At 37.9% G+C, this 27,964-nt stretch overlaps 1 protein-coding gene across 1 annotated transcript in view; it reads left to right on the top strand.

The window, feature by feature from the left end:
• Positions 1-4,138: 4,138 nt before the first annotated feature.
• The window catches only part of PCDH17 (protocadherin 17), a 103,411-nt gene continuing 79,585 nt past the window's right edge, over positions 4,139-27,964 (top strand). Inside the window, exon 1 of the mRNA XM_079902969.1 lies at positions 4,139-9,166. Coding sequence (XP_079759095.1) covers positions 6,599-9,166 — 2,568 coding nt within the window. The 5' untranslated portion in view covers positions 4,139-6,598. The remainder of the gene's footprint in view (positions 9,167-27,964) is intronic.

Here is a 27,964-nt window from a genome sequence, read left to right on the forward strand (position 1 = left end):
GTGTTAGAAGTGAGACTCAAATATCTCTGAAAGACAATGGAGACTAGAACTAGCTGTGAATGAAACACTATCCTTCACCTGTGGATTTAAATATGATATGGCAATCTTTGATACTTATTACATCTAAAACGTTTAGCTGTTAAAGTTATTTTTGAAAATTCTCTGTTAAATAAAAATATATGAAATCAAATATTGAAATAATGGTAAAAATGATGGAAAAGGAAATAGTGGAGAGAGAATTTTTCAGTCATATAAACAGTGGCTGTGTTGAAACTATCAGCAACAGAAATTTCTCTTAGGAACTGTATCTTATTGAATTCAACAATACAACAAACAGGACAAATTTTGGAAGAATGTTATAACTGCTACCATTTTGGCTACATACATAAACTCTCGGGGCTACATGCATGAACTCTTGGGACTACAACTACAGCTAGTCAATCTGAATTTTAAAGAGTCTCTCAGAGACAAAATTAAATACCTTATATAACAAAAAAGTCATAAAATAGCATTTTAAGATTATTAATGATATTCAATTATTGATTTAATGTAATAGCATTAATCAGCCTTTGTCAGTCTATAAAAATAGACCTTAATACTTCTCTGTTTGAAGCTGTTCCAACATAATCAGTTTATTTTAAAACTCACCTAGAATAGCATAATATCTTATTAATGAAATAATGTTATGTTTATATGAGTATTTCTCAGTACTTTTTCTCAATGAGTGTGCATATATTTATATTTTGATGGAATCACACAAGATTTTTGGATGTTCAATATATGTATAATAAAGGAATAATAATTTTGGTTTAAGGTTGAGACTATCATTTGCAATTACAACTCATGATTATCAACCAGTCTTTTCTTAGAAATATGAGATTCTAGGTATCGTGAGCTACACTCAACTCTGTGGTCCTCTGGATTCCTCAGCTAGAACGCTTATGTCCATAGCCTTCTATGGTATAAAAAACAATAGGATCTTTGAACTGTTTAACAATATTTATATCATCTCCTTTTTAAAAAATTGAGCTCAATATTTTAAGAATAGTTTAAAAAATACTCAAAATGGTATCTTAAAAAGAAAAATTGTTTGGGGAAAAATAGAATATAAGAAAGGGTTACAAATTAGGAGTGACTACAGTTTTAAAAGTTGTATCTGTCTAAAGGGAAGTCAAACAATTGGAAGCTGATTTCATTTCCTTTAAAAATGAAATAGGGATGAGACATAAAGATTAAAATTAATTATTGTGGGTACATGTCAATCTTTAACAACAGAACTCAATACTTCAAATTAATATATGAGTAAGGTATCTAATATGTAGTAGTAGTTCTGTTTTGCTCCCCTTGGCTGAAATCCTGGGGTATTCACCATAATCATGGTAGTTCTCTCTATATACACTAGGGGGAGGTGTTACAATTACTCTGGAGGGGTGGTGGGCAAATTGGTGTCTATGAGTATGTGTTTCATATCTCTCACTGGTCTCTTCTTAGACACTGTGGTTTTCCCCTCGGTTGCATAACAACACTTCTAATTAAGAATAATCAATAAGCCATATTAACCTTTCTTTGGAAGTTTTTCATCCTTTTGTTTTTGCTTTATTGTAAACCTCAAGTAAGGATGTTTTATGACTTTCCTTGAATTAGTATGTGTTGCAAAAATAAAAATCATAGATTTTTCATATTTAAAAAACAATGAGGGGCTTCCCTGGTGGCGCAGTGGTTAAGAATCTGCCTGCCAATGCAGGGGACATGGGTTCCAGCCCTAGTCCAGGAAGATCCCACATGCCGCGGAGCAACTAAGTCTGTACGCCACAACTACTGAGCCCGTGTGCCACAGCTACTGAAGCCCGAGGGCCTAGAGCCCGTGCTCTGCAGGAGAAGCTACCGCAATGAGAAGCCCCTGCTCCCGCAAGTAGAGAAAGCCCACGCGCAGCAACGAAGACGCAACACAGTCAAAAATAAATTTAAAAAATTTAAAAGTAATGATTAAAAATGAGTGTGCATTCTCTATTCTTGATTTAAGTTAACGGCTGCTTTTAAAGCCTCTACACTTCAGATTTCAAGGTACATGCATTAGAACAGAGATACTAACCCCTTCCTGAGAAATGTAACGGTGAGGTTTCATGCGACGGTGCGGTTAGGCACCCACTCAGCAAAATAATCCAGATGTCAACAAAGCTGTAGCTCCCCTGTTTAGCAAAAGTATGTGCATGACAAACTATTTAAAAAATATAAAGACAGTTTAGGATTTGAAGGTCTGGCTGTAAAGAACACTTCTTTGAATTTTTAAACTGTTAAAGACAGTCTCTTAAGGGAGTGGTGAATTTTGGATCCAGATCACACTGCAAATTCAGACTGTAGGTTATCTCATTGAATCCTCTGGGAAATAAATAGCTCCTTTACCTGAATCTTTAAGCAATTATCCCAATAACAATCATCAGAACTTCCTTGTAATTGGTCTGGATTTGATTTTCTTTGAATTTTGAATGATTTATGTTACAGATTTATACGTTAGTCATTCACAAGTTATAAATGGCAACTTTACTTCAGTATTTATGAATTGCGATCAATACTCTAGCAATCAAAACACTCACCTTTTCTATTTCAATACTTCAATTTTCTTTGGCGTTCTTTCCCAGAACGGCTGGATCACGAACAAAGCAGTCACCGCTTGTGGATGTTTGTGATAATAGTTTGGGGAGAAAGAATCTCTGAGATTAAGAACTGCAGAAGAAGTAGATGAATCAGGAGTCTCTCTCTCTCTCTCACTCTCTCTCTCTCTCTCTCTTTCTCTCTCTCTCTTTGTGTGTGTGTGTGTGTGTGTGTGTGTGTGAGTGTGTGTGTGCGTGTGGTGGTAGTGGTATTACTTAGAAAGCATTAATCTTTTTTTTCCTTTCTTTATTAAGGTGCATTATCAGTAACTACCAAGTTAGAAAGGATGAATCTTAACAGATCTCCCACTGATCGGTCTTCACAGTTATGGTTCAGTTTCTACGCAAAGAAGCTTTGGCAAACGTGGTCATCAACACTTATTTGGTCTTAAGGATATAACATTCAAATTTCCATATGGACCTTTAATAATAAGGTCGAGGTAAACAAAACCCCTCGAGAACTATTATGAGTGCGTGTATGGATGTCCGCTTTACTTTAAATCTGGGCTGAGAATGCTGGAGACTGAAAACGGTAAAGCTCTAAGTATTATTTAGCCAGATTTGAGTTTTAACAAGCTACAAAGCTTTAATTGACCGTAAGCCTTTCTCCTTAGAGGAGAGGCACTTTTCCTCTGGGGAGACACGGTTTCTCTTTCACTGGGCTTTTGCTTTCTTCTGAAACACTATATAATCAAGTGACTTTCCTTGCCGCGGTGCCTGGGGACAGCTGATTTTTCTCCGAGGATAAAGAAAGTTACATATTGATTGCTGTTGCTCGCGGTGTGTTGGCACTAGCGCGGGACAGAAGCGGGCGCGCTAGCCCTCGCATTTACACACACTCACTGAAATACACAACACACACACCCCGCCTCAGAAACACACACACACCCCACGTACATACACACACACCCCACGTACATACACACACATCCCTCTGCACCTCATTTAGATGGGTCCATGCGCAGGCAGAAGATCTGCGCCTCCCTTGGTGTGAATGAGTGTATGGTGCGCGCGCGCGCGCGCGCGCGCGTGTGTGTGTGTATACAGAACCCTATCAGGAAAACCGCAGCTACCCTATTCTGCAAGCTCGCTGCGATTCCGGTTTCCGTGTACACCGGATAAAACAATAAATAAATCGCTGCCAGACTTTTTTTTTTTTTTAATTATCTCTTTTCCAGAGGAAGACGGTGGAGGCGTTTCTCCCGGTAGTTAAAGACTCAGGAGACCCTGCGGCGAGGCCCTGGGCAAAGCCGCCACAGCACACACAGGGCTCGGCTAGCCCGGCTGGTCTCCCACGTAACTGATCTAATCAATGGCTCTGAAGCTCGGAGGCTCCGGACTCCGCCCCCGCCAGTCTCTCCTCCGCCTTCCATTGGGCGCGGGCCGAGGAGGCAGAGCCTTGCTCCTCGCGCGGATTGGCTGGCAGGAAATCAGTATCAATGTTTAAGCGGCGGCGTGAGGTGAATAGACTCAGTCAGCAAGAGACGCTGGGGAGAAAGCAGGGACTGCGAGCCCCGCGGATGCGGCAGCGCGGAGGGCGGCTGGGGAGACGCTACTCCAACTGTTGAATTTTCACCTTTCATTTCCACCGATGCTTTGCTTGCGGAGATGGATATATTTGCTTTGAAATCCGCACGTCTTTCGCAGGCTGTGAGCTGATCGTGACAGGCACCAGACTGAGAGACCACCCGTGACATAAAAGGAGGACCCCCCCCAAAAAAACCAAAAAAAGCAAAAACCTCCACAACGGACTGCACAATTAACTACGCACACCGGTGTTGGACTTTGTGAATAGAGAACATTGAGAGGAAAATCGTGAAATATGATGCGGGGCTAATCTGTGAACAGTCACTGTAATCCAGATTTGTTTTTTTTTTCCCCCAAGACTCTGAAAGATTTGGGGGTTCCTTACGCCTAACAAAAAGGGAAGGTTTTTTGTCGTTGTTTTGTTTTGTTTTTGTTTTTAAATAAATACACCTTGCAAAACAGACGCCTTGCTATCCAGAGCCTCGGACTCCGGCAGAAAGAGGTAGAGTAAAAGTGCTGCTGGATTCAGCTTCACCTCCTTCCTTCCCTCCCTCCCTTTCTCTCGCTTTTTCTTTTTCTCCAAAACATGAATCTGGCTTTTCTTTCTGTAGAGTGAGTCAGAGAAAGCGTTAGGAAGAAGCCACAACTAATGTCTGTGAAGGGAGGACGATGAGGCGAGAGTGAACACGATTCGTTCCGCTACTTCTGACTCATCCGGCAGATCGGAACACCTGCATTTCTGGATGTGTCATTCCCGTTTGTCGAGGCGCCTCGACAACCCGAAATAGTGTGTAGACAGACCCGTGCCTAGTATCCCCTGGGCGGTAGCTACCCGGGGAGGGCTCCCCTGGCTGGACCGCCGCGGCCGCAGCTCCTCGCCCGCTGCCCTCGCTAGTCGCCCAGAGAGACTGCGAGAGCGAGACTGCAGAATGCATCACGCCAAACCTTGATGCGTTCCTTTCATCCAGCCCACTCCTCCTACTATAGAAAAAATTGAAGAAAGAAAAAAAAAAAGCCCACACTTTATTCGCTTCAAATATTCACCACTTTTATTCCTCTCCAAGGTTTTCTTTTCTAGATGAAGAGACCTGGGAGGCAGGGCCATTGGAAGGAGATGCTGAATAGAAAGAAAAGAGAGGCACTTGACAGCCCAGCCCTGTGAATGCAGAGACTGTTTTCCTTCTAGCGAGAGACAGGGAGAGTGTGTGTGCGAGGACTGGGAGGGTGGCTCCCCCTTCTTTTTTATTCCGCCTCTCCCTTCCCCTTCAAATCTGCACATCCAACCATGAGTTGCCTGTTGATTTCCTTTCGCCTGGGAAGAAAAGCAAACTGGAATTAAACTGCATCGAGAGAAGTCCTTGCTTGTGGGGAGAGAATGGGATGGTAGCGGCGGCTACTGGCTCAGCGTAGAGAAATTACAGAGTGTGTTCTACCAACAGAGGCGGAGATACATCTATACATTTTTTCCCCTCCCAGTAGACTCAAACCTCAAATGCTGATCAGGCTGTGGCTTTCTTGACTTGGGGAAGAGCCTTTTCCGAGGAAGAGAGGGAGGAGCCTCGTGGAGGGAGGAAACTACAAATCGGGACACTAGTTCTTTGCGCTGCATTTCCTCCCCTCCCTTTGGCTGCTCGGAAAGGAGAGAGAGAGAGAGAGGAAAAAAATATATATCCTTGGCTGGGAGATGCAGTCTGCCGCCACCGCTGCCTCAACCAGCAATGCAAGATTAGATCTCTAAATGCAGCAAAACACCGCCTGAAAACAGACCAACCCGCGAAGCAAGCAGATAATTCACAGGGCTCCGGCTATTTTGAAGCTTCAAATATATCTGACTGTCTCTTCGTTGTTCCTCATCCCCAGCAATTTCATCACAAGAGAGGAGAAACAAGTAAGGATTTCACTTTCTGATCTGCCTAGAGACACACCTCCCCGCTCCCTCCCCCACCCGATGTGAAGAGTATTCCGGAGGCAAAAAGCTGGAGTGGATTTGCAGCGCCCTAGCGGGAGCGAGGAAAACCTACGGATTCTTTAGCTCATTATCATCCTTCCCAAACGCGATTTCCTTCTTATCGCTTGTCTCATCGCTCAAGTTTGAGTCGCCCGAAGTCCGGGCGGGAGAGACAAAGCTCCGGGCTCGCCCCCAGCTGCAGGGAGCCGCCGCCTTGCTCAGTGCCCCTGCAGCTCTGCTGCACCGCTGCTTCTCGCCCAGTGCGGATGCTGTAGATCAACAGGTTCAGGGAACTTGAGCGGAATAAAGAGAGACCGCCGGGTGCCGCAGCCCGGGAGCGGAAGGAAGGAAGGATCCATAGACTTGTGGCTTGGATCGGGGTCGCACGCTGCGCCTGGGCCCCAAGCTGGCGCGCACCCATCCACTCGCCCCTCCAGTCCGGCTGCTCCTGACAGCACCCCACCGGTCTGGGATGTACCTTTCCATCTGCTGCTGTTTCCTCCTATGGGCCCCTGCCCTGACGCTCAAAAACCTGAACTACTCCGTGCCCGAGGAGCAAGGGGCCGGCACGGTGATCGGCAACATCGGCAAGGATGCTCGACTGCAGCCGGGGCTTCCGCCCGCAGAGCGAGGCGGCGGTGGCGGGCGAAGCAAGTCGGGTAGCTACCGGGTGCTGGAGAACTCGGCGCCGCACCTGCTGGACGTGGAAGCCGACAGCGGACTCCTCTACACGAAGCAGCGCATCGACCGCGAGTCCCTGTGCCGCCACAACGCCAAGTGCCAGCTGTCCCTCGAGGTGTTTGCCAACGACAAGGAGATCTGCATGATCAAGGTAGAGATCCAGGACATCAACGACAATGCTCCCTCCTTCCCGTCGGACCAGATTGAGATGGACATCTCAGAGAACGCGGCCCCCGGCACCCGCTTCCCCCTCACCAGTGCGCATGACCCCGACGCGGGCGAGAATGGGCTCCGCACCTATCTGCTTACGCGCGACGACCACGGCCTCTTCGCGCTGGACGTCAAGTCCCGCGGCGACGGCACCAAGTTCCCAGAGCTGGTTATCCAGAAGGCCCTGGACCGCGAGCAGCAGAACCACCACACGCTCGTGCTGACCGCTCTGGATGGCGGCGAGCCGCCGCGCTCGGCCACCGTGCAGATCAACGTGAAGGTGATTGACTCTAACGACAACAGCCCCGTCTTTGAGGCGCCGTCCTACCTGGTGGAGTTGCCCGAGAACGCCCCGCTGGGCACCGTGGTCATTGATCTGAATGCCACCGACGCCGACGAGGGTCCCAACGGCGAAGTGCTCTACTCTTTCAGCAGCTATGTGCCCGACCGCGTGCGGGAGCTCTTCTCCATCGACCCCAAGACCGGCCTGATCCGTGTCAAGGGCAACCTCGACTATGAGGAGAATGGGATGCTGGAGATCGACGTGCAGGCCCGAGACCTGGGTCCCAACCCCATCCCGGCCCACTGCAAGGTCACTGTCAAGCTCATCGACCGCAATGACAACGCTCCGTCCATTGGTTTTGTCTCCGTGCGCCAGGGGGCGCTGAGCGAGGCCGCTCCGCCCGGCACCGTCATCGCTCTGGTGCGGGTCACTGACCGAGACTCGGGCAAGAACGGGCAGCTGCAGTGCAGGGTCCTGGGCGGAGGAGGGGCGGGCGGCGGCGGCGGCCTGGGCGGGCCGGGCGGTTCCGTGCCCTTCAAACTTGAGGAGAACTACGACAACTTCTACACGGTGGTGACTGACCGCCCGTTGGACCGCGAGACACAGGACGAGTACAACGTGACAATCGTGGCACGGGACGGGGGCTCGCCTCCACTCAACTCCACCAAGTCGTTCGCCGTCAAGATTCTGGACGAGAATGACAACCCGCCTCGCTTCACCAAGGGGCTCTACGTGCTGCAGGTGCACGAGAACAACATCCCAGGAGAGTACCTGGGCTCGGTGCTTGCCCAGGACCCTGACCTGGGCCAAAACGGCACAGTGTCCTACTCCATCCTGCCCTCGCACATCGGCGACGTGTCCATCTACACCTATGTGTCTGTGAACCCCACCAACGGGGCCATCTACGCCCTGCGCTCCTTTAACTACGAGCAGACCAAGGCTTTTGAGTTCAAGGTGCTTGCTAAGGACTCCGGGGCGCCCGCGCACTTGGAGAGCAACGCCACTGTGAGGGTGACAGTGCTAGACGTGAATGACAATGCTCCGGTGATCGTGCTGCCAACGTTGCAGAACGACACGGCTGAACTGCAGGTGCCGCGCAACGCCGGGCTAGGCTACCTGGTGAGCACCGTACGCGCCCTTGACAGCGACTTCGGCGAGAGCGGACGCCTCACCTACGAGATCGTAGACGGTAACGACGACCACCTGTTTGAAATCGATCCATCCAGCGGCGAGATCCGCACGCTGCACCCTTTCTGGGAGGACGTGACGCCGGTGGTGGAGCTGGTAGTGAAGGTGACTGACCACGGCAAGCCCACTCTGTCGGCGGTGGCCAAGCTCATCATCCGCTCGGTGAGCGGCTCTTTGCCCGAGGGGGTTCCCCGGGTGAACGGCGAGCAGCACCACTGGGACATGTCGCTGCCGCTCATAGTGACTCTGAGCACTATCTCCATCATCCTCCTAGCGGCCATGATCACTATCGCCGTCAAGTGCAAGCGCGAGAACAAGGAGATCCGCACTTACAACTGCCGCATCGCAGAGTACAGCCACCCGCAGCTGGGCGGGGGCAAGGGAAAGAAAAAGAAGATCAACAAAAATGATATCATGCTGGTACAGAGCGAGGTGGAAGAGAGGAATGCCATGAACGTCATGAACGTGGTGAGCAGCCCCTCCCTGGCTACCTCCCCCATGTACTTCGACTACCAGACCCGCCTGCCCCTCAGCTCGCCCCGGTCGGAGGTGATGTATCTCAAACCGTCCTCCAACAACCTGACTGTCCCTCAGGGACACGCGGGCTGCCACACCAGCTTCACCGGACAAGGGACTAATGCGAGCGAGACCCCGGCCACTCGGATGTCCATAATTCAGGTAGGAGACTCTTAGCATAACTGGGACTTTACATTTTGCTGGATTTGGAGCTGTCCTGAAACCTTTGGAACAGGACTAGCCACACTGCTAGTAGCAGTGAGCAGGGAACTTTTTTAAATGAAAAAGATTTACACTTTTGCCACTGCGTGTACAACATATTCTATACATAACTCCTCCCATGTAAATAGTCAAGAATCTACAAGATGTAAATGTCTTATTTTTGCATTTTTAAAGTTTATTTTTATAGGTGTTAAAATGTTACCAGGGTTCACTATTTAATAGTTTATTTTACTTTATTTGTTGGTCTACATTTCTCTCCACAACAGAGGATTACTAGAGAGAGAAAAAAATTGTTTCAGTTAATTGACTTTAATATTTTTATTTCATTAAAAAAATCTGATGGCAAAAGAAAGAAATGTATACCCCAATATTAAGAAGTAAAATACCTGAAGCACAACATAGCAACCGGTCAGAATTCCAGAGCCTGAATCAATTTGATATAAGGTTTCACTCCCCACTCCCGGAAAAATATCAGTTTTTATATTTAAAAAGTGTTTTATATTTAAAAGTGCTCATGAATCTCATTTATTCTTCAGCTGAAACTGTAGCACAATGCATTAGTGTAGCTTAAGGGTTGGAACTGTGAATTATGCTCTGAAGATCTTTCAAAAGTTTGAAAAAATATAGGCTCTGGATAATGACTAGTATCTATCTATGAAAAGTTTATATTTATTTTGTGCTCTGATTTTTTTCCTGGTCTTCTTCCTTGGAGTCATTGAGGGATGAACAGAGTACACTAGAGGGGTGTACTCACTCTGTGCTGTTGAAAACAGGAGGCAAAGCTGCACTAAAGACACTGGTGCCAAAAAGAATTCAAGGTTGCATTTAGTTTGCATACTGAGTATTTTCAGTATATCTAGGTGATATTTAATGTATATTAGATAGTATAATTTAAGGTTATTGGTATATGAAAAAAACTGACCCAGCATGGACACTAGACTCTAACAACAGCAGGTGACTATACTGTGTCTAGTTACTACCTAGTTTCTTTTCTCCACATACTGAGTTGTGTTATGAAAAAACCTTAATTCTTGCTTATTATGAATGCATGTTGCTACAAATTACTCTGGATGAACAATACTTGAAATACAAAATTGAGTTTAACTAAAAGTGACATTTTGGGAGGAAGATTAGTCTGGGACAAATGAAAATAATTTGTTCACAGTTTTGTGCTTTGAAAAAGCAAATACTGTTTTTATTATTAAAACAGAGTAGTACAATTTCATAATCTTATACTTTTTAACATAAGTGTAACGAATACTAAAACTCAGCAGAACATTTTCTTATAATAGGGTAACGTCCTCGTAAAACAGACTTGTACTTGACGCTACCGAATACTAGAATATCCACTGTAGTATTAAATCACACCTTTTACAGTGTTTACTACATACCAGTAATCATGAATTTTTGGAGATCTATATAAAACTGAACAAGATATTCCTCCCATAAAAACTGTAGTTTCTATGAAAGTCTATGAGTGTGTAAAACTGGTATTTATGATAATTTCTTTAGAGGGATATATGTTAAATATATATATAGATCTTTTGCAGTCATTTTATAAATACACATTTGTTATATACCTTTCTTATATTTTTACCATTGACAGTTAAAAAGATATCACAGAGGGTTAATGCTTAATTTTTCACTTCAAGTACTATGAGTTGAATTCTTATTTAGGGTCCAGTAAAAATGAAGTTTGTGCAGTAGAATTCTCAGCAAGCCTGAATCCTGGTCAGATTAGTGAGGAACAATGTTGGATAGAAGTATCCAGGAGGTTTTGAGGGACAGGGGTCCCTATACAGTGTTTACACCTTACTGTTCTTGAAGCTGGTCATTGCCCAAGGGATGGATGATGATGATTCCTCTCATTAGCAGTAAAACTTGAGCCAAAGCAAATCTCTCTCTCTCTCTCTCTCTCACACACACACACACACACACACACACACACAAAGGGAGAGAGAGAGTTTAAACAGCAAACAAAGGAGACAAACTTCCTTGCTATTCCCTTTCTTCTGGAATCTTAATTCATGCCATAAAGACACAGAAAATGTTTAAGTTCTTGAATTTGTTTCCATAGTGGCTCAGTTGCCCATATTGCTTCTGCCCTGGAAATATCCTCAATATAAAATGTTAAAACAGGCTCTTTTTTTTTTTTTCTATTGAATTTTTGTTGTCCTATGAGGGATGCCTTTTAAATTCCTAGTATGTTAATTTCCTTTTAAATGTGTCAGGTTTTTCTCAGTGCCTATTATGGAGAAAAGAGTAAGCTGACTACAGTGACCTTGCTGTCCTTCTTTTTTTTTAAACTAGTGTGCTGCACTTTGTGCTGACGTGACATGCCCAAATTAAAGTGTTCAGGTGTCCCATATTCTTGTTTCAAGTGCATTTATTAGCGTGTGTTTATTTAACACAGCCTGCTGAGGAAACACACTATTAATCTCATGTATATTTCTGAAGGAAGAATTTTAATTCACAGTGCAACTGGGCTGGCAGCTACTAGGTCTGGTTTATCTTTATTTTCCAGCATCTTGGGTGCTGTTTAGAATATTCCCAGAGTATTTCTATTGATGGAATGAAAATAATATCATAATTGTTTTGAGATAGAATGGTAAAGAGTGGTGATATGAAACAGGAACTTTAGGACTTAAAAGAAAAAGACTCATGTTACAGCTCAAGTTCAAATTTCTCAAAAGATTTTGTGTGAATCGCAGGGTCTAAAATTTTAAGATTAAGATATATAGGTTTGGGAGCATAAGAGTATTTTTATTGAAAATGGATACAGAACAGTCATGTAAACTGGTGTAGAAACAGTGGTTCAGGAGAAAGTATTTTATGGCAGATTTTCTTCAAGTTTCTCAGTCCAAGTAAAGTCAGTCTATGAACTGTTTAATCACTATTGAAGAGTGATTAAAATATCCTCAGTGGTGTGAATCATAATATAACATTGTTATAATGAGATATTTTATTTATTTTAAAGCTACAAAAGTGATTTGTGAAAAATAGGAACATAGATTTTGTGATAGGTAAGGCAAACATATTATTAAGCAAATTTATAAAAGCACTCTTCATAGGAGCAATTTCCATGTGAATTATTTCATAGGTTAATATGAGAATCTGAAATCAAGTAGAGGTCATTACTAATTGTCACGAGTAACTGCTAATCGTGGTTTATCAAGAATTATTTGTCCTGGGGTAACTTTTCAACAGGTGTTTTCAATGAAGGTCATGCTGCGAAGAGGGAGGAGGCTGGGGACTTCTCACTGGTGGGAGAAATTTCCAGTTTTGTTGGAACATCTGTATTTTCAGAATTTTTTTTGGTAGCACGTAAAATGTAGTAATTTTAATATGCTGTTACACAGTGTTTTACAGTTCAGTTTTAAAAGATTCACATTTCGGTTGACTTTAGATTTTTTATGCTGGAAGAGGAAATCCTTTTGATATAACTGGACGGCCTTTTCAATAAAAGCAAATTAAACACTTATAATCAATACAGATATATAAAAATGAGATTGAGGAATAGAGGGCTAAAGTATCATAGTGTAGACAATAAACTCAGTATTTTAGAATGAAAGGGTGAAAGAAAAAGTCTTTCCTAGCAACATTAACCATTGTCTGCCTTGTTACTACTTCTCTAATACAAGAGATTCTTGGCTTGAGACTCAGATGAGTTTTCAAGTCCATGATGTTCAAAAATTCATACTCTAGTATGTTAGTGATTTCAGTAACAAGCACAAAGTGTGTGAACAATTTTTTCATTTACGATTTTAAAGAGTTTTTACAGTGTTATTCCAATATGGCACAGTTTGATCAATTACATGCATTTATTTCCATAAACTTGATATACTTCTCTATTTCTAGGGGTTTGGTGGGCTGAGAAGGAAGGGGATATCCCTTTCTTACTGCATGCCTCTAGTACTATCTTGTCCACTTTTCTTTTTTTTTTAAAGTTTTTTAAAAGATAGGATTAATTTCTACTTCAAATTAACATGAGTACACAATCATAAAACATATATTTCTGTTTTACCATATATTAAAAGTAGCACAAATAAAGTGGAAGGAAGTTTAACTAAAAAGACAATGATTAAAGTGGTTTGAGTTTCTTTGGAGAAGAGTTTAAAATCCAAATTATTATAATCATTCTTAATATATTATTTTTATTCTTAGTTTTGTGTGCACCCATGAAAATCTCAGCTTCAACGTAAATCTCTCTACATTTCTCTATTTTATAATAATATGAAAACACAAAACGCATAACTTTTTTACTATATGAATTAGAAACCTGAGAATCTCATTTTTAATATTAGTTGATCTAACTACTCATGAGGTATTAACTTCTTTACCGATTAGTTTTTAGTTTTCAATACAATTCTCAAAATATTAGCTAGGTAGTACTTCATCATCCTTACAGTCTTATCCTTACATTCTTATCAGTCTTTTAAAAATGTAAGAGTAAGAAGATTTTTAATTTTACTTAAGGTCTTTTAGTGAGTTCTATAATTTTACTTGAATTCTATGACTGAATTTTATAATATCAATAAATATTGTCATATAGAAATCTGCACGGATGACTTTGAAATTTTATTCTTGGCCTCATCACGTTATTTAAGGCTGTGTGCGATCATGAAAAATATCAGATCATAGAAAAATATGCCCTAAAATTCCTATCTCAACTTCTTGAACATATTTTCTGGTCAAGAAAAAAATTGTACATGTTCTAAAACATTACCTATTGCCTATAACTATATTGATCAAGCCACACCCAAAAAATAAAATAAAAACATATTTTCTAGAAACTTTTCTTTATAAAGTTGATATTATAATGCATATTATTCACTGTTTTATGGTACACAGATACACATTTATATATGAGGCTAAAATAAATGAATTATTCTTAAAAGAATCCCAAATATCATCCCCTAAAGGACTAAGAAATATACATATCTTAAAAGAAAAACTCCTTAAAAATCTCCAGATAAATATTTAATATTGTTGAAAAATACAGTGTTTATACTTTATCGTGTTTCACTACCATTGTCAGGTTTCAAATTTTACAGTTGTTGCTGCTTGTGTAATATAATGCAGTAAAAATATATCTATAAAAGATGTAAATTAAGAAAATATTTTTAAAAATTTAAGATTAATAAAGGTTTACATGCATTTACTGCAGTGAAGGTCATCTCTGCCCATATTTATGAAAATGTGAGGAATCAAACTTCCTGGCAAAATTAACATATGTGTATATGTATATATATGCCTTTATATTTTCAGTATAATGTACATAAATACTCAAGCACAAATATTAGCCCATTTTTATACTTTTTTAGTTCAAAGGTAGTTCTCCTCTTATTAAGGATGAACTCAAACCTTTATTTTTCTTTGAAAATATTTTAAAACTTGATGACTCACTGTTTTAAAACTTCAAACATTTTGAAGTTCCTTAAAGTAGAGCTAGTTATTCCAGAGCAATTAAGGAACACCTGGTCTTCAGTGAACAATAGGTTGGAGTTTAGGTAGATTGAGAGAAAAAAAAATTCATGCAAGTTTCTGATTCTTTGGTGAGGATGGTGGGATGGCTGGAGGAACTGTGAGAATATATGCTGGGAGTCTGATGATGAAACAACAGGACGAAGGTGAAGCCACTAGAACTGGGTTCATGCCAGTCGGGAAGTGAAGCTTAACACCCCTATGCTGAGAAGTCTTGCAATACACTCAATTCTTACAGATGCACCTGCTAATTATGATATTAGTCATTGCTCCAGAATGTGTTCCCTTCAGTGATGCTTCTGTTTAATAAATCCCACAGGGCATTATCTTAAAGCCATATTTTAGTAAAGCCATTAGGGAATTTTTTTTTTCTATTGAATTCCTTCAATCAATGACTCTATATTTGTTAGAGAATAGCGTCAAGGTAATTTTGCCTATCAATTTGAAGATAGTGTGACTTCTGCCACCCACCTACAAAACACTTTTAAATCTTCATCAGACCTACACTAATTTATTGTCAACCAGTTTAGAAGAGGAGACGCTGACAAGAATTCCCTTCAGTGGCACACAGTATTTTACAGTTAGTCATAGCTTTCACCAGTAGCTTTGATGGTGATATATTGCTATCCTTTGGTCTACTGAAATAAAGAATCTATAATAAAGGAGTCCTTAATGACATCAACATTCTGTACCATGACTAAGCAGAAGTCTGCTCTCACCTCCTTGCTACTGCAGAAGTATAAATTCAATATTTTTAAGGTAAAGCAAAAAAAAAAAAAAGTAACAAAATACAGATGCAAAGTTGTGGCATTGTAGGTGGCATTTTTCACTTGTGTGCCCCATGGTTTCCCAGTGATAGACTGTAAAATTGGTTTCAGACAGTGTTTGAGAAAATCTATTGATATACATGTGACACACTTCTATTTGTTCTGGATATTCTGATTACTGGTATTCAGAGGCTCTGCCCTGGATATATTCCAGGGAGCTTTATTGTATTGAAATGACTCTTACAGTTCATTGAGCATCTAGCATAAATGTACTAAGTATGATTGGCACGTTTGCGTATATTTATTCAAAAAATAAGGCAGTTAAACAACATAATTATGGGAAAATGAATCATAACAATAAAAGACCATTTAAGTTAACAAGCTTTGTGATCAAAGGATAAATACAGGTTGGATAAATTAGACTTTAGACGTAACTAATCTACATAAATAGACTTTGGTCTGATTAGGGGAAAGGAATATATTAAAATAATTTAATGGTATTAGAAATGCATTTTATTTCAGACATTATGAAATATTTAAAAACGAGTTATTTTCTTTATGTTTCTATTTGATGAAATGGTCATGAACCATATTTGTGTTGAATGAAAAATGGGCAAAGTAAAGATGACTATTATCTTGTAAGCTTCTGTTTGGTAGAATATACCCTGTCTGAACAATATTTATTGTCTTTTAGACTTTTAATGTTTTTGATTGATTTTTAATTAGTGGCACACATTAAAGGGACCATTTAAAGGACAGTTTCTTGTTTACTTCCTTTATCAGCTAAAAGCAACCTTTGTAAAATATGAAAGTGTGAGCATTAAAAGTCTATTTCAAGTTTTCAAAGCTATATATTCATAATTGTTTTGTAGGTATATACTGTTTTTAAGAAACACTAGATACATGTTTGTAAATTATATTAATACTTAATGTAGGCAATGACTTTATGTTCTCAAACTTTCTAATGCTATTTTGATGGCATATATATGTTTAAATAACAGATTTAACTTAGGTGACTCAACTAATTTCTTTCCAACAACTGTGGTGCTTAGATATGTTTTCTTCAGCTTCATTTAGTGGTAACTTTTTAAAAATGTAATTTAAGCATAAGTCATCAATTGGTATACTTCTTTACAATATTTCTACCTGAATCCTTAATAATCATTGCTAAGCAATGATTGGGTTGGACTTATACCCAGAATTTTTATGCCCTCCAATTCAATAAAACTCAAATTGAAATATACACATATATCCTAAATTTTGATATCTTTCTTTTATAAAGCAGAAACACAAGTATTTTATTGTAGGGAGACATGTTCACAGGGTCAAAATTTATTTTTTTATTTTTATAATCCAATTTTAGACAATGTCTTAGAAAAATTCTTAAATTTTTATTTATTTGCAGTATGAACACTTGTATCAGTTTTGAAACCTAAAATTATAGTTTTCACTCTTAAGATATATTAATTCCTTTTCTCTTCACAGACCCCAATTTAAATACCTTTGCTGAAAGCTCTTCATTTCATTTACCACAGAATATTTTACCAGAATATACTGAGATTATTTTAGGACTGCATATTTGGTAGACTTTTGCTATTTTTCCACAACACCAGAGCAATTGCATATACAGAGCTGATACTTATAAAGGCAGTTCACCTATAATTACCATGAGAAGGATTATCTAACCACAGTGTAAAGTGATCAAAATGCACTTTTACTGATGTCCCCATTTCAGTAGATGAGGTAACAGTAAGAAGTTAGAATGCTTGAGAAATAATATGTTTAAAATCTTAGCAAAACTTACTAAGAAAAAATGTTATCCTTTAGTACTTGGAAAAACAGGACTTAACTTTAAAAGGGGATATTTTCCATTTCAAACTTGATAATTGCTTAGTGATACATCTTTATATAAATATGAGGCATAAAATTTTCTGAAATTTTGAAATTTGAAAAATAATTAGCTTTGATTTCAATAGTTCTATCAGCAAAACCCCAAAAGATTATCTAAATATTGGTGAATTCTATTACTGTGTCTTCTTGAGGCACAAAATTCTCTCTATTTTGCTTTAGCAGTTTTGCATCTATTTAAAAATAGTTTATCCAAAATTAACTTATTGAATTAAGAATGTGAATAAGAGGAGTTATAAGTCATGCAAAATGAAAGAGAAATCAGCCATCTATCATTACTAACATTCCCATTAAGACAGAATTAAAGATTATATGCAAACTTGCCTTCACATAGTTTGAAGGCAAGACACTTGATTTATTTATTTTTATTATTATTTTAGCTTTTCATGACCTTGTGTAACATTAATGAATTGCTTTTTCTTTTTATTTTAAGCCAACTCTTACTCTCTTATTTTAATCTTCATTGATTAAATCAGAAATTTCTGATTAATGAGAAATTTTGGAGGTACAGTTGACTCTTACTTGGCATGGTATATGCGTGGAATGCATTTGTAATTTTAGGAACTATGAAAATATTTTGGTGCTAATGCATGAACCTAAATGTAGATAAAGACAGGATGACTGAGAGCAGATATTGTATGAAAAATAGGAAATACTTTAATACAACACATATATTGAAAAAATAGTTTATAACCTTGCACTTTTAGTGTTGGCAGATGCACGGATAGTAATTATTAGCTAAATTTCGAGATCCTGAACTTCTAGGAAAGCTACTATTTATTCCTAGATAATAATAAGGCAGGAAATAAGAGAACTATCCTACTAAACAAATCTCACTCACAGGCAAGATAAGGGTTATTGACAAAAGCCTACTCTGCAGTGTGGCCCTGATATCAGGTGTGCCAGTACCAACAAATGAAGCAAAATGACTAAGTTGGGAGAAACTAAATGACAGGAAATACATTTAAGGAGACATTTTTTTTTCTGATTTTGAGCAATAGACTTTCCATGATTTCTTTTTTTTATAATTAAGGCAATTACATATTTATTTGGGTTAGAATGCATGCCTGGTTCCCTATCTCAAAACGCTATTTGTTACCACCTGTGGCTATTTCTATTTAAAAAAAGAAACATAATTACTATGAGTCTCAGCAGTCTTAGAGTAAATTTTTGCAATTACAATGCTTCCCTTGGGCAGATGTGTGAAAATGGCAGATTAATGCCTGCCAGGATCTTTCTGTTCCTCGTGCATTTTTAGGTTTGGTGTTGCCTGCTTATTAGAGTGGCTCTGTTTGCTCTGGTTAAAGGTTATGTCAGTGTTTCCATAGTAAATCTCTAGAAATGAAGATCCACAAGTCAGCCATTAAATTTTGCCTTAGGTGAAAAGTTGACATGTAACTTCTCAGCAAAGGAGTAGATAATATTTTCCATCGCACTCCTCTGTTGTCTGGTTAAGTTTGAAGTAAATGGTAGTAGGACCATTTGGCAGTGTTGAGAAAGCAGGACTTAGACTAGCAGGCAAAAAGAAAAGTGCACTCTTTTGAACTATAAAATAATATTGAACTAGAAAATAATATTTTGAACTATAAAATAATATTAAAATACTTCCATCCACAGAAGTGGATGGAAGTATTTTAATTCTGTGCTTGATCCTAAAGCTACTTAATGCATAAGAATTTTAAAGAGCCACAATAAAAATATTGAGGCTGGATAGCTAACGAGATTTAACATTCTATCAATTTCCATTCATTCCTTCTTTTGGTTGTGATATGTTAACTCTATTCTTTTTTTTTCTTTTTAATTGGGGTATAGTTGCTTTATAATGCTGTGTTAGTTTCTGCTGTACAACAAAGTGAATCAGCTATATGTATATATATATATATATCCCCTCCCTCTTGAACCTCCCTCCCCCCACCATCCCAACCATCTAGGTCACCACAGAGCACCAGCCTGAGCTCCCTGCGCTATACAGCAGGTTCCCACTAGCTATCTATTTTACACGTGGTAGTGTATATATATCAATCCCAATCTCCCAATTCATTCCACCCTCCCTTCCCCCTGCTGTGCCCACACGTCCGTTCTCTATGTCTGCGTCCCTATTCTTAATAAAGATCTAATTGATCTACACACAAAATAATGTTATTAAGTCTGAACAGTTTTAAACCTCTGGGTCAGTGTTGTAACTCTTTATTAGTAAAGTTAATTTGTCACAAAGCAGTCTAGATAGGAGAATGCTTGAGGACAGTGACCACATCCACCTTGCTTGTCGTTATAGTTGAGAGAACCTAGCATGGTTTCTATTGCATAGTGGGCACTTAAAATATGAATTATTTGTAATGTCTTGTGATCACTGATCAGATATGAGCAGGAGCTTGGATTCAGAATTAGAAATTACTAAGGTCAAACCTAAGATATTACATACAGAAACATGCTGAAATAAGGATCTGTTGCTAAATAATCTATTTGAAGGTGGCGTATTTGATAATTTTTATTTAATAGTTGTTACCTTTTTAATAACTACAATGAAAATTCCTATACAGTTCTATTGATAATATTACCAATTCATGGAAAAAAACCAGGTGATCAAGGTTCACAATTATGAGCATCAATCTTTTCAGAATGTGTTTATATTTATGCGTGTGTATGTTAATCCATATATATATATCCATAAATGTATTTACATTGTATCAAGAGAAATAGTGTTGGTAAGAAAGTATCTTTCATCTTTTGTTCTGTTCCTTGGTATGGTTAATAAAATATTGAAACTATGCAATTCAGGTGTTATATTAAGGCTTTGAAAATCACACAGCTCTAGTAAATTAAGAAACTAATGTAATCCTTTTTTCTATGTTTTAATTAATTTTAAGATAATTATATTTATAGAGACCATAAAATATACACTTATTTTCTATATGAAATTTTAATGAAATTATAGATAAACTGTAAATAGTAATTTTGATTACATTTATTTGTATTTGTTGACAAATACATTTATTTGTATTTCTTATGATTTAATCACTTTGGTACCAGCAATTTGCCATTTGATGACGGGAAAAGAAAATCACCATGGGCAGTTATCAAATGTATGTAATAATACAAACTCAACTTACAAAACTTTTCTTGAAATTTCAGAATCTATCTTGCGTAGGTAATGTGAAATTTCAGTGCACATTTTGGGGAAACATAAACTACATGTTCATGTAAACAGTATTTTCCCATTTCAGTATTGTTATTTAAAATACATCCACAACCTGCAAAGTTGTTCAATCCATAATCATTAATTCAAGAATAAGTAATGAAATAATTTAAAGAGCACTTAACTGAAATACTTTACTACTTTTAAGCTACCGTAGGACTTAATTACTATTTATCTGAATTTTAAATTTTGATAGCAAAATTCAAGTCAAACAATAAGGAGGCTTGGTAGAATAAAGGCTTCAAGCAGAACGAGCTTTCAAACCATATTCAAAATTTAATTATCCTCATTTGCCAGAATAGCTGAGATTCAAAATGATGGGGAAAAAAAAACAATAGAAAGGAGCATAGAAATATAAATTTAAGAAGTTTAGGATTCATTGTCAATTACCATTTATAAAGAAGAGAAGGACTTTTGGAAAGCTTAAAATAATAGTGTCAAATATTATGTAACATTAGCCTACAAATAACAAGTTCTCAATGGAGACATATATATCCACAATTATCTAGACATTATAGTTCAAGTCTATCTGTAAATTCACCCTGGAATATTTGGCATTTTGGGGAAAGAAGGCCCATCAGCAGTCAGAGCTGCTCTCTCCAGAAGGAAAACCAGGGTGGGTCTTGGTTTCCTGGCACTACAAGAGGCCTGTGTATCTGGGGAAGATATTCTTTTACACATAGTGGATCAGAAGCTGGACCTGTAATGCTTCATAATCTGTCTGAATTTTAATTCTTTCTCAGAATGTGCTTGTTCTTGAACTATCATACATGTGTTTTTTTTTTTTTTTTTTTTTTTTTTTTAGAAAAAGAATACAGCTGAGAAATCTTCTGGAAAGGTGGCTTCCAGATAATGTTGGTAGAATGTGAATGTTTCGCAAATATACTAGTTTTCATGAGTTTAGTTTTCACATAAAACCGTATAATCTAAACACATGTATCATCTGCTTAAATTTTTCAAAAGTTGTTTATATAACTGAAAAGTATCATCAAAACATATAATTTGAGTGAAGCAAATGGAAAGGAATTATTGTTTTGTCTTATACTGACCTGTTCTAATTCTTTTCTTCCTATCTTTGCCGTCTGGTCTCTTTTCTGTGATATCCATTCAGAAAATTTATTTTTACAGGGATACCTTAAGAATGTTGCACATTAGTATATAGCTTAAATATTTTAAAAGAATGTAGATATATAGGTTGATGAGACCATGGTGGTATTTATCACCAGATTAATATTTAACTATAGAGTTTTCCCTCAGTATTTGTGAGGAATATGTTCTAGGACCTCCGTGGATTCCAAAATCCAAAGATGCTCAAGTCCCTTATGTAAAATGGCATAGTATTTGCATATAACCTACACACATCCTCACATATACTTTAAATTATCTCTAGGTTACTCACAATACCAAATGCAATGTACATGCTATGTAAATAGTTCTAAATACAATGTAAATGCTAGTTAAATAGTTGCCAGCTTGCAGCAAATTAAAGTTTTGCTTTTTGGAACTTTCTGGATTTTTTTTTCCCCAAATACTTTCTGTCTGAGATTGGTTGAATCTGAGAATGTGTAACCTGAGGATACGGAGAGCTTGACTACATATACATTTGGACTTGAGATTATATAGTTATTTTACATAGTGGAGCTATATGGGGTGGGTTGGATTTCAGATGGGTTGGATTGATAGTATTATGTTTAACAATATTAAAATGCATTTAATAGACAAGACACATATTTATTTAGTTAAAACTAAAAAGCTTCTTGGATTTCCCTTAATCTAGACTTGAGTATATATTTTAAGAAGTAAATTATTGATGTTCTTTTTTGTGTAAAAAACAATAAAATAAACCTCTCCACATGACTCCCTCTTTTTGTTCTTCAGGAAGAGTGTTCGCTATTGAGATAGAGTAGAGAAAGAATCCTCCATCTGCCACTCCCGAAAATAGAATGCTTAGTTTTTTACCTCTGGATAAATCTTCTTCATATATTTATGCCTATGCAGGTCAGAGAAATAGACTAACATATCAGTTCATAACATAAGGAAGGTAAATTTATAGTTAAACTTCGTCAACAAATTCATTAAAATTATTTTCATTTGAAATTTTCCATTAAGCCTCAGTGAACCTCAGCTTTATTTAAATACTCATTGTTTAACTAGAGAAATTAAATCTCCGAGGACACATCTGTTTTTTAATGATATTATAGTTTGGGTTTTTTTGGTGAAAGCGTGGGATGGTGATGGAAAGGCACTAGGGATCGGAGAAGGAAAGGAGCTCTAATTCAATATCCCCAGGTAATATGATATAAATAATTGGAAAAAGGAGATATTATTTCAGTTGGTTAATTGTAATAAACCTATCTTATTAGAGCATTAAGGTAGAATCAACATGTTGGGAATCAGATAAAAGGTGCATGAAAGCATTTAAAATTCAATCATTATGTTTTATTGCACCTATCTGCTCCCAGGAAATGTAATTGGAAATTTGATTCATTGACCTTTAGTTGCCATTTTGGATCACAGTTCCAAAGCCTAATGTTTTCAAGTTGGACATTTGAAGTTAATTTGATAGAACCATATTCAATACATTTTTAACCCAATTATCTTTTTGAACAAAATTTCAAAAAATAAAATCAGGCTTAATGGGCTGGTGTGTATTTGACAAAGCATCAGCACAGTTATTTAATCCTGAATCTGGTTAAAGCAACTAATGTTCAACTTAAGGTTTCTATTAACTAGAAGGACTGGGAAACTTTTTACTGTTGTTTTATTCACAAACTCCTGCTTCTCATTAATTATTTTCTGGATCTATATTACACTACATTTATAGTTACAACATCCAATTACACTAAAATTACTTACCATGACATAAGAAAAAAGCAGTATTTAGTATTACAGGTGATTATCCTTAATTTCAAAAATTTGGGCACTTCCCAACCCCTTTCACCAACATAAGTATGATACCACAGGACCCTCCTAAAATATTTATGTCTTCACTCAGAAGGGTGATATATGACAAAATTATATGCCTAACAGGAGAAATACATTATGTAAATTGATCATGATTTCTTGTCAGCGTTTGTGTACTTCTCTGCTCACTGAAGTCCATGTAACTTGGAAAAGAATCATGATTAGATGGGTGTTTCTTCAGCCTATGAGATCAGATTTCTGAAATGTTTATATAGTGATGAGCCAGATGTACACAGCTTAACCTTATAATCCCATTTCACAGCTTTTCCAAATACTTGGAAACTTGTTAAGTATGAAATTGATTATTTTGGCAGCATAATTCCATTAATAGGATTCAGATCTTCCTTATTTACAATCCAACGCTGTTAAAATAATCTAGTATGTTAAATTGACATGGAAACTGAAAAAAGAATCCATTTAAGGGCTCATTGACAGGGCAACTTTTCTCTAAAGCTTTTTAATTTTTTTTTTATTGACCATAATATTAGAACACACATGGTGCAGGTGAATGATGTAAAAGTTTTAGATACTATGCTACCACCACTTTGGTGTGAAGCAATTAGTACTCGGATTTCTCATAATTCTATCATAATCTTGATAAGCCATATAAGACCATGGATCTGCCCTTTACAAATATTCCTTTCAGCATTATCTCAGTTGCAAGGCCTTGCATGTCATTTGACATGTGAACGTATTTTAAATGCACTCATCCTTTTTTTTTAATGAATAGAGGCAATACAGAATAATTTAATAATGTGTCATGATTTTCATTATGCTTATTTATAGGTTCTGCAGTAATAGATGGAGAGCTTATTGTTATGCTTTCAGTTTGAGCTATTTATGCACCATGCTACTAGGTGCACCATTCATATTTTTGATGTTCTGTCCTCTCAAGAAAAAGGGTATCAGGATCCGTAAATCAAATTAGACTGGGAAGAGTTTCATACTTTGTCTTTTTTATATTAAGTTCATAGTTTTATAAACTACCTGACTCTGCTTGAATAAACTCATGCTCCTTCAGAGAAAGGAAAAAACTATTTTTCAAACTATATATTACAACCTGATCCTCTGTTTTGTAAAGAAGGAAAAAGAAAACAAACAATCAGTGACGAGAAAAATTCTTCTTTTTTGGGAGAATTATCTACTTTGTGTTTTATATTTACACAAAAATGTGTCTAATGGACCCAAAATAAGGAGACATAATATTCTTAACATCTCTAATCATTGGGGAAAGGCAAATCAAAACCACAGTGAGGGGGCTTCCCTGGTGGCGCAGTGGTTGAGAGTCCGCCTGCCGATGCAGGGGACACGGGTTCGTGCCCCAGTCCGGCAGGGTCCCACATGCCGCGCAGCGGCTGGGCCCATGAGCCATGGCCGCTGAGCCTGCGCGTCTGGAGCCTGTGCTCCGCAACGGGAGAAGCCACAACAGTGAGAGGCCCGCATACCGCAAAAAAAACACAAAACACAGTGAGATATTACCTCGCACCCGTCAGAATGGCTACAATCAAAAAGAACACAAATAACACATGTTGGCAAGAATGTGGGGAAAAGGGTACCCTTGTACACTGTTAATGGGAGTGTAAATTGTTGGAGCCACTGTGAAAAGCAGTATGGAGGCTCTATGACCCAGCAATTCCACTCCTGGGTATATATCTGGAAAAAAAACAAAAACACTAATTTGAAAAGATATATGCACCCTAGTGTTAATAGCAGCATTATTTAAAATTGCCAAGATATGGAAGCAACCTAAGTGTTCATTAACAGATGAGTGGATAAAGATGTGTTTTATATATATATATATATATACATATATATACACACACACATACAATGGAATACCACTCAGCCATAAAAAAAATGAAATTTTGCCATTTGCAGCCACATGGATGGACTTGGAAGGCATTATGCTAAGTGAAATAAGTCAGAGAAAGATAAATACTGTATGATGTCACTTATATGTGGAATCTAAAAAATATAAAAAACTAGTGAATATAACAAAAATGAAGCAGACTCAGATACAGAGAACAAACTAGTGGTTACCAGGGGGTGGGTGGGGGCAGGATAAAGGTGGGAGTACAATCTATTGGCTGTAAATAGGCTCAAGAATGTATTGTACAACATGGGGAATATGGTCAATATTTTGTAGTAACTGTAAATGGAAAGTGACCTTTAAAAATTGTATTAAAAAAAAAACAGAAAAACCTTACAGGTCTAAAAATAATCAAAAGGACTTGGAAAAAAAAGAAAGAAAATCACTGTTTCTACCAGGAGAGGCACCTAACCATTCTTCATGGCCAAAGATACTGAAAATTAATTTCCATATTAATTGGCACAAGTCTGAAAACAGGTATTCTGAAAAGCTAAGGAACTTGTATTTGTCAAGGTAAACCAGAGAATATTTGTCCAGAAAACCTGGCATACCCAGAAATTATTCAGATAATGACATTAAATTTGTAAGAATAATTATACATTTTAATAAAATACTCATGCAAATCCCTACCAAAAAACCCACATAGAATTAGGTAACCACTAAAGAAGAGCTCTTCAAGGACAATTGATATGTAAATATGTATTGAAAAATAAGATTTTTGGAACCTTATTTTTTGTGTGTGACATATTTCAAAGATGAAGTTGCTCCACTGAGACTGTGCCTCAAGACCTGTGTGGTCATTGCTGGTCTAGTGTCTTTTGGATTTCAACTACTGTACTATCAAACTGGGAATTTATAGTCAGCCTCCAGGGATGAATTGGCTACATTTGACCACAGGGCCAGTTATTCCCTTCCTGCTTGATTTTAAGCAAGTTAACAGTTTTCTTAGAAGAAGATACTTTACTCTTGGGAAAAACAGTTATATACAAAAGCCTGATATGCAAAAATTGTTTTATTCATTAAAATAATTTCAAGTTATTTTCCAGTATATGTGACTTTGAGTTTCTCTTTTCATTTTTTTTATACTGACTATATTTTTTCCCTAATTTTAAGAGGAATTCTTACTTATTGCAAAAATTCCACTAAAAAAGCCATACCTAAAACAGTGTCCAGTATATAGTTAGAACTCATTATACACTTGTGGACTGAAGATAAAGTTGAATTTAAAAAGTTATAATTGCTTATAATTTAGAACTCAGAGGTAGCTATTGCTAACTTTTTTGGTTCAGTCCACAATCCCTTCTCTAATTTTGAAATCTAAAGGACTCAGGCCTGAACAGATTTAAGGCTATTTTAAATTTTTATTTATTCCACTTAGTGTTAATATCAATATTTATTTTACTGGAGAAATATTAATATGTTTAATTTTGAGGTGTTATACCAGTCGCCACTGGGATGAGTAATACGTGACATACACCCACGCAAACACACACATAACTAGATTTTTACAATAAGTGGCATATACTGCACAACATTGTAGCCAACTATATTTCAATTTTAAAAAGTGGTACATACAGGGCTTCCCTGGTGGCACAGTGGTTGGGAGTCCGCCTGCCGATGCAGGGTGCGCGGGTTCGTGCCCCAGTCCGGGAAGATCCTGCGTGCCGCGGAGCGGCTGGGCCCGTGAGCCATGGCCGCTGAGCCTTCGCGTCCGGAGCCTGTGCTCCGCAACGGGAGAGGCCACAACAGTGAGAGGCCCGTGTACCGCAAAAAAAAAATAAAGTGGTACATACAAAACATAATATATTAAAGCTGCTTTTTCCTCAAAATTATATAAATGTAGCATAGATATCTTTATTTGTCGATGATGTAGTTTCATATAAATGGTGGAATTCTTGGCCAATTAATGGATATCTTATAGTTCATATAATTCATCCATCTCTGACTGACGGATTTTTTACACTGAGATTCTGTTCCCAATGACTTGGTTTTAAAAAAAACAAAACAAAACTTGCTTTTCAGTTCAGAGCAAGTTGCTTAACTTCTTTTTTCTGTTTTCTTATCAGTTGTAATAATATTTGTTACTCATAGGGCTGTCATAAGTGTCAAGAATGAAATATGATTGTGCCTATAAATAATATTGATGATGCTAAATTCTGAAGAAATATTAACATATTATTATTTTCTTTAACAACAAAAAACAAAATATTCTGGAGCAGTTAAACTTTAGGGTGCTGATATGTAGACATATTCCCTGTAAAAACAAAATTTCAGTTGGCCTCAACGTTAGCATTTGTACAAGAGTATAGTTTTATCCCAGATTACTTATGCTTATAAAAAAGTAATTTTCCTGGAATGCAAATGTATTTTACTGTACATTTCTATTTTGACTTCTTGGAACCAGAAGTGATCACTTTTGTTTTACTGTTAAATAGACATTTTAAAATGTGACTGATTTTTGATAGACTATCTTGTGAAAATTAATTTTTAGATGTCTAAACATTTTCCGGTACGCGGGCCTCTCACTGTTGTGGCCTCTCCTGTTGTGG

The sequence above is a fragment of the Stenella coeruleoalba genome (genome assembly GCF_951394435.1).
Source record: "Stenella coeruleoalba genome assembly, chromosome: 18".
NCBI classification, from domain to species: domain Eukaryota; kingdom Metazoa; phylum Chordata; class Mammalia; order Artiodactyla; family Delphinidae; genus Stenella; species Stenella coeruleoalba.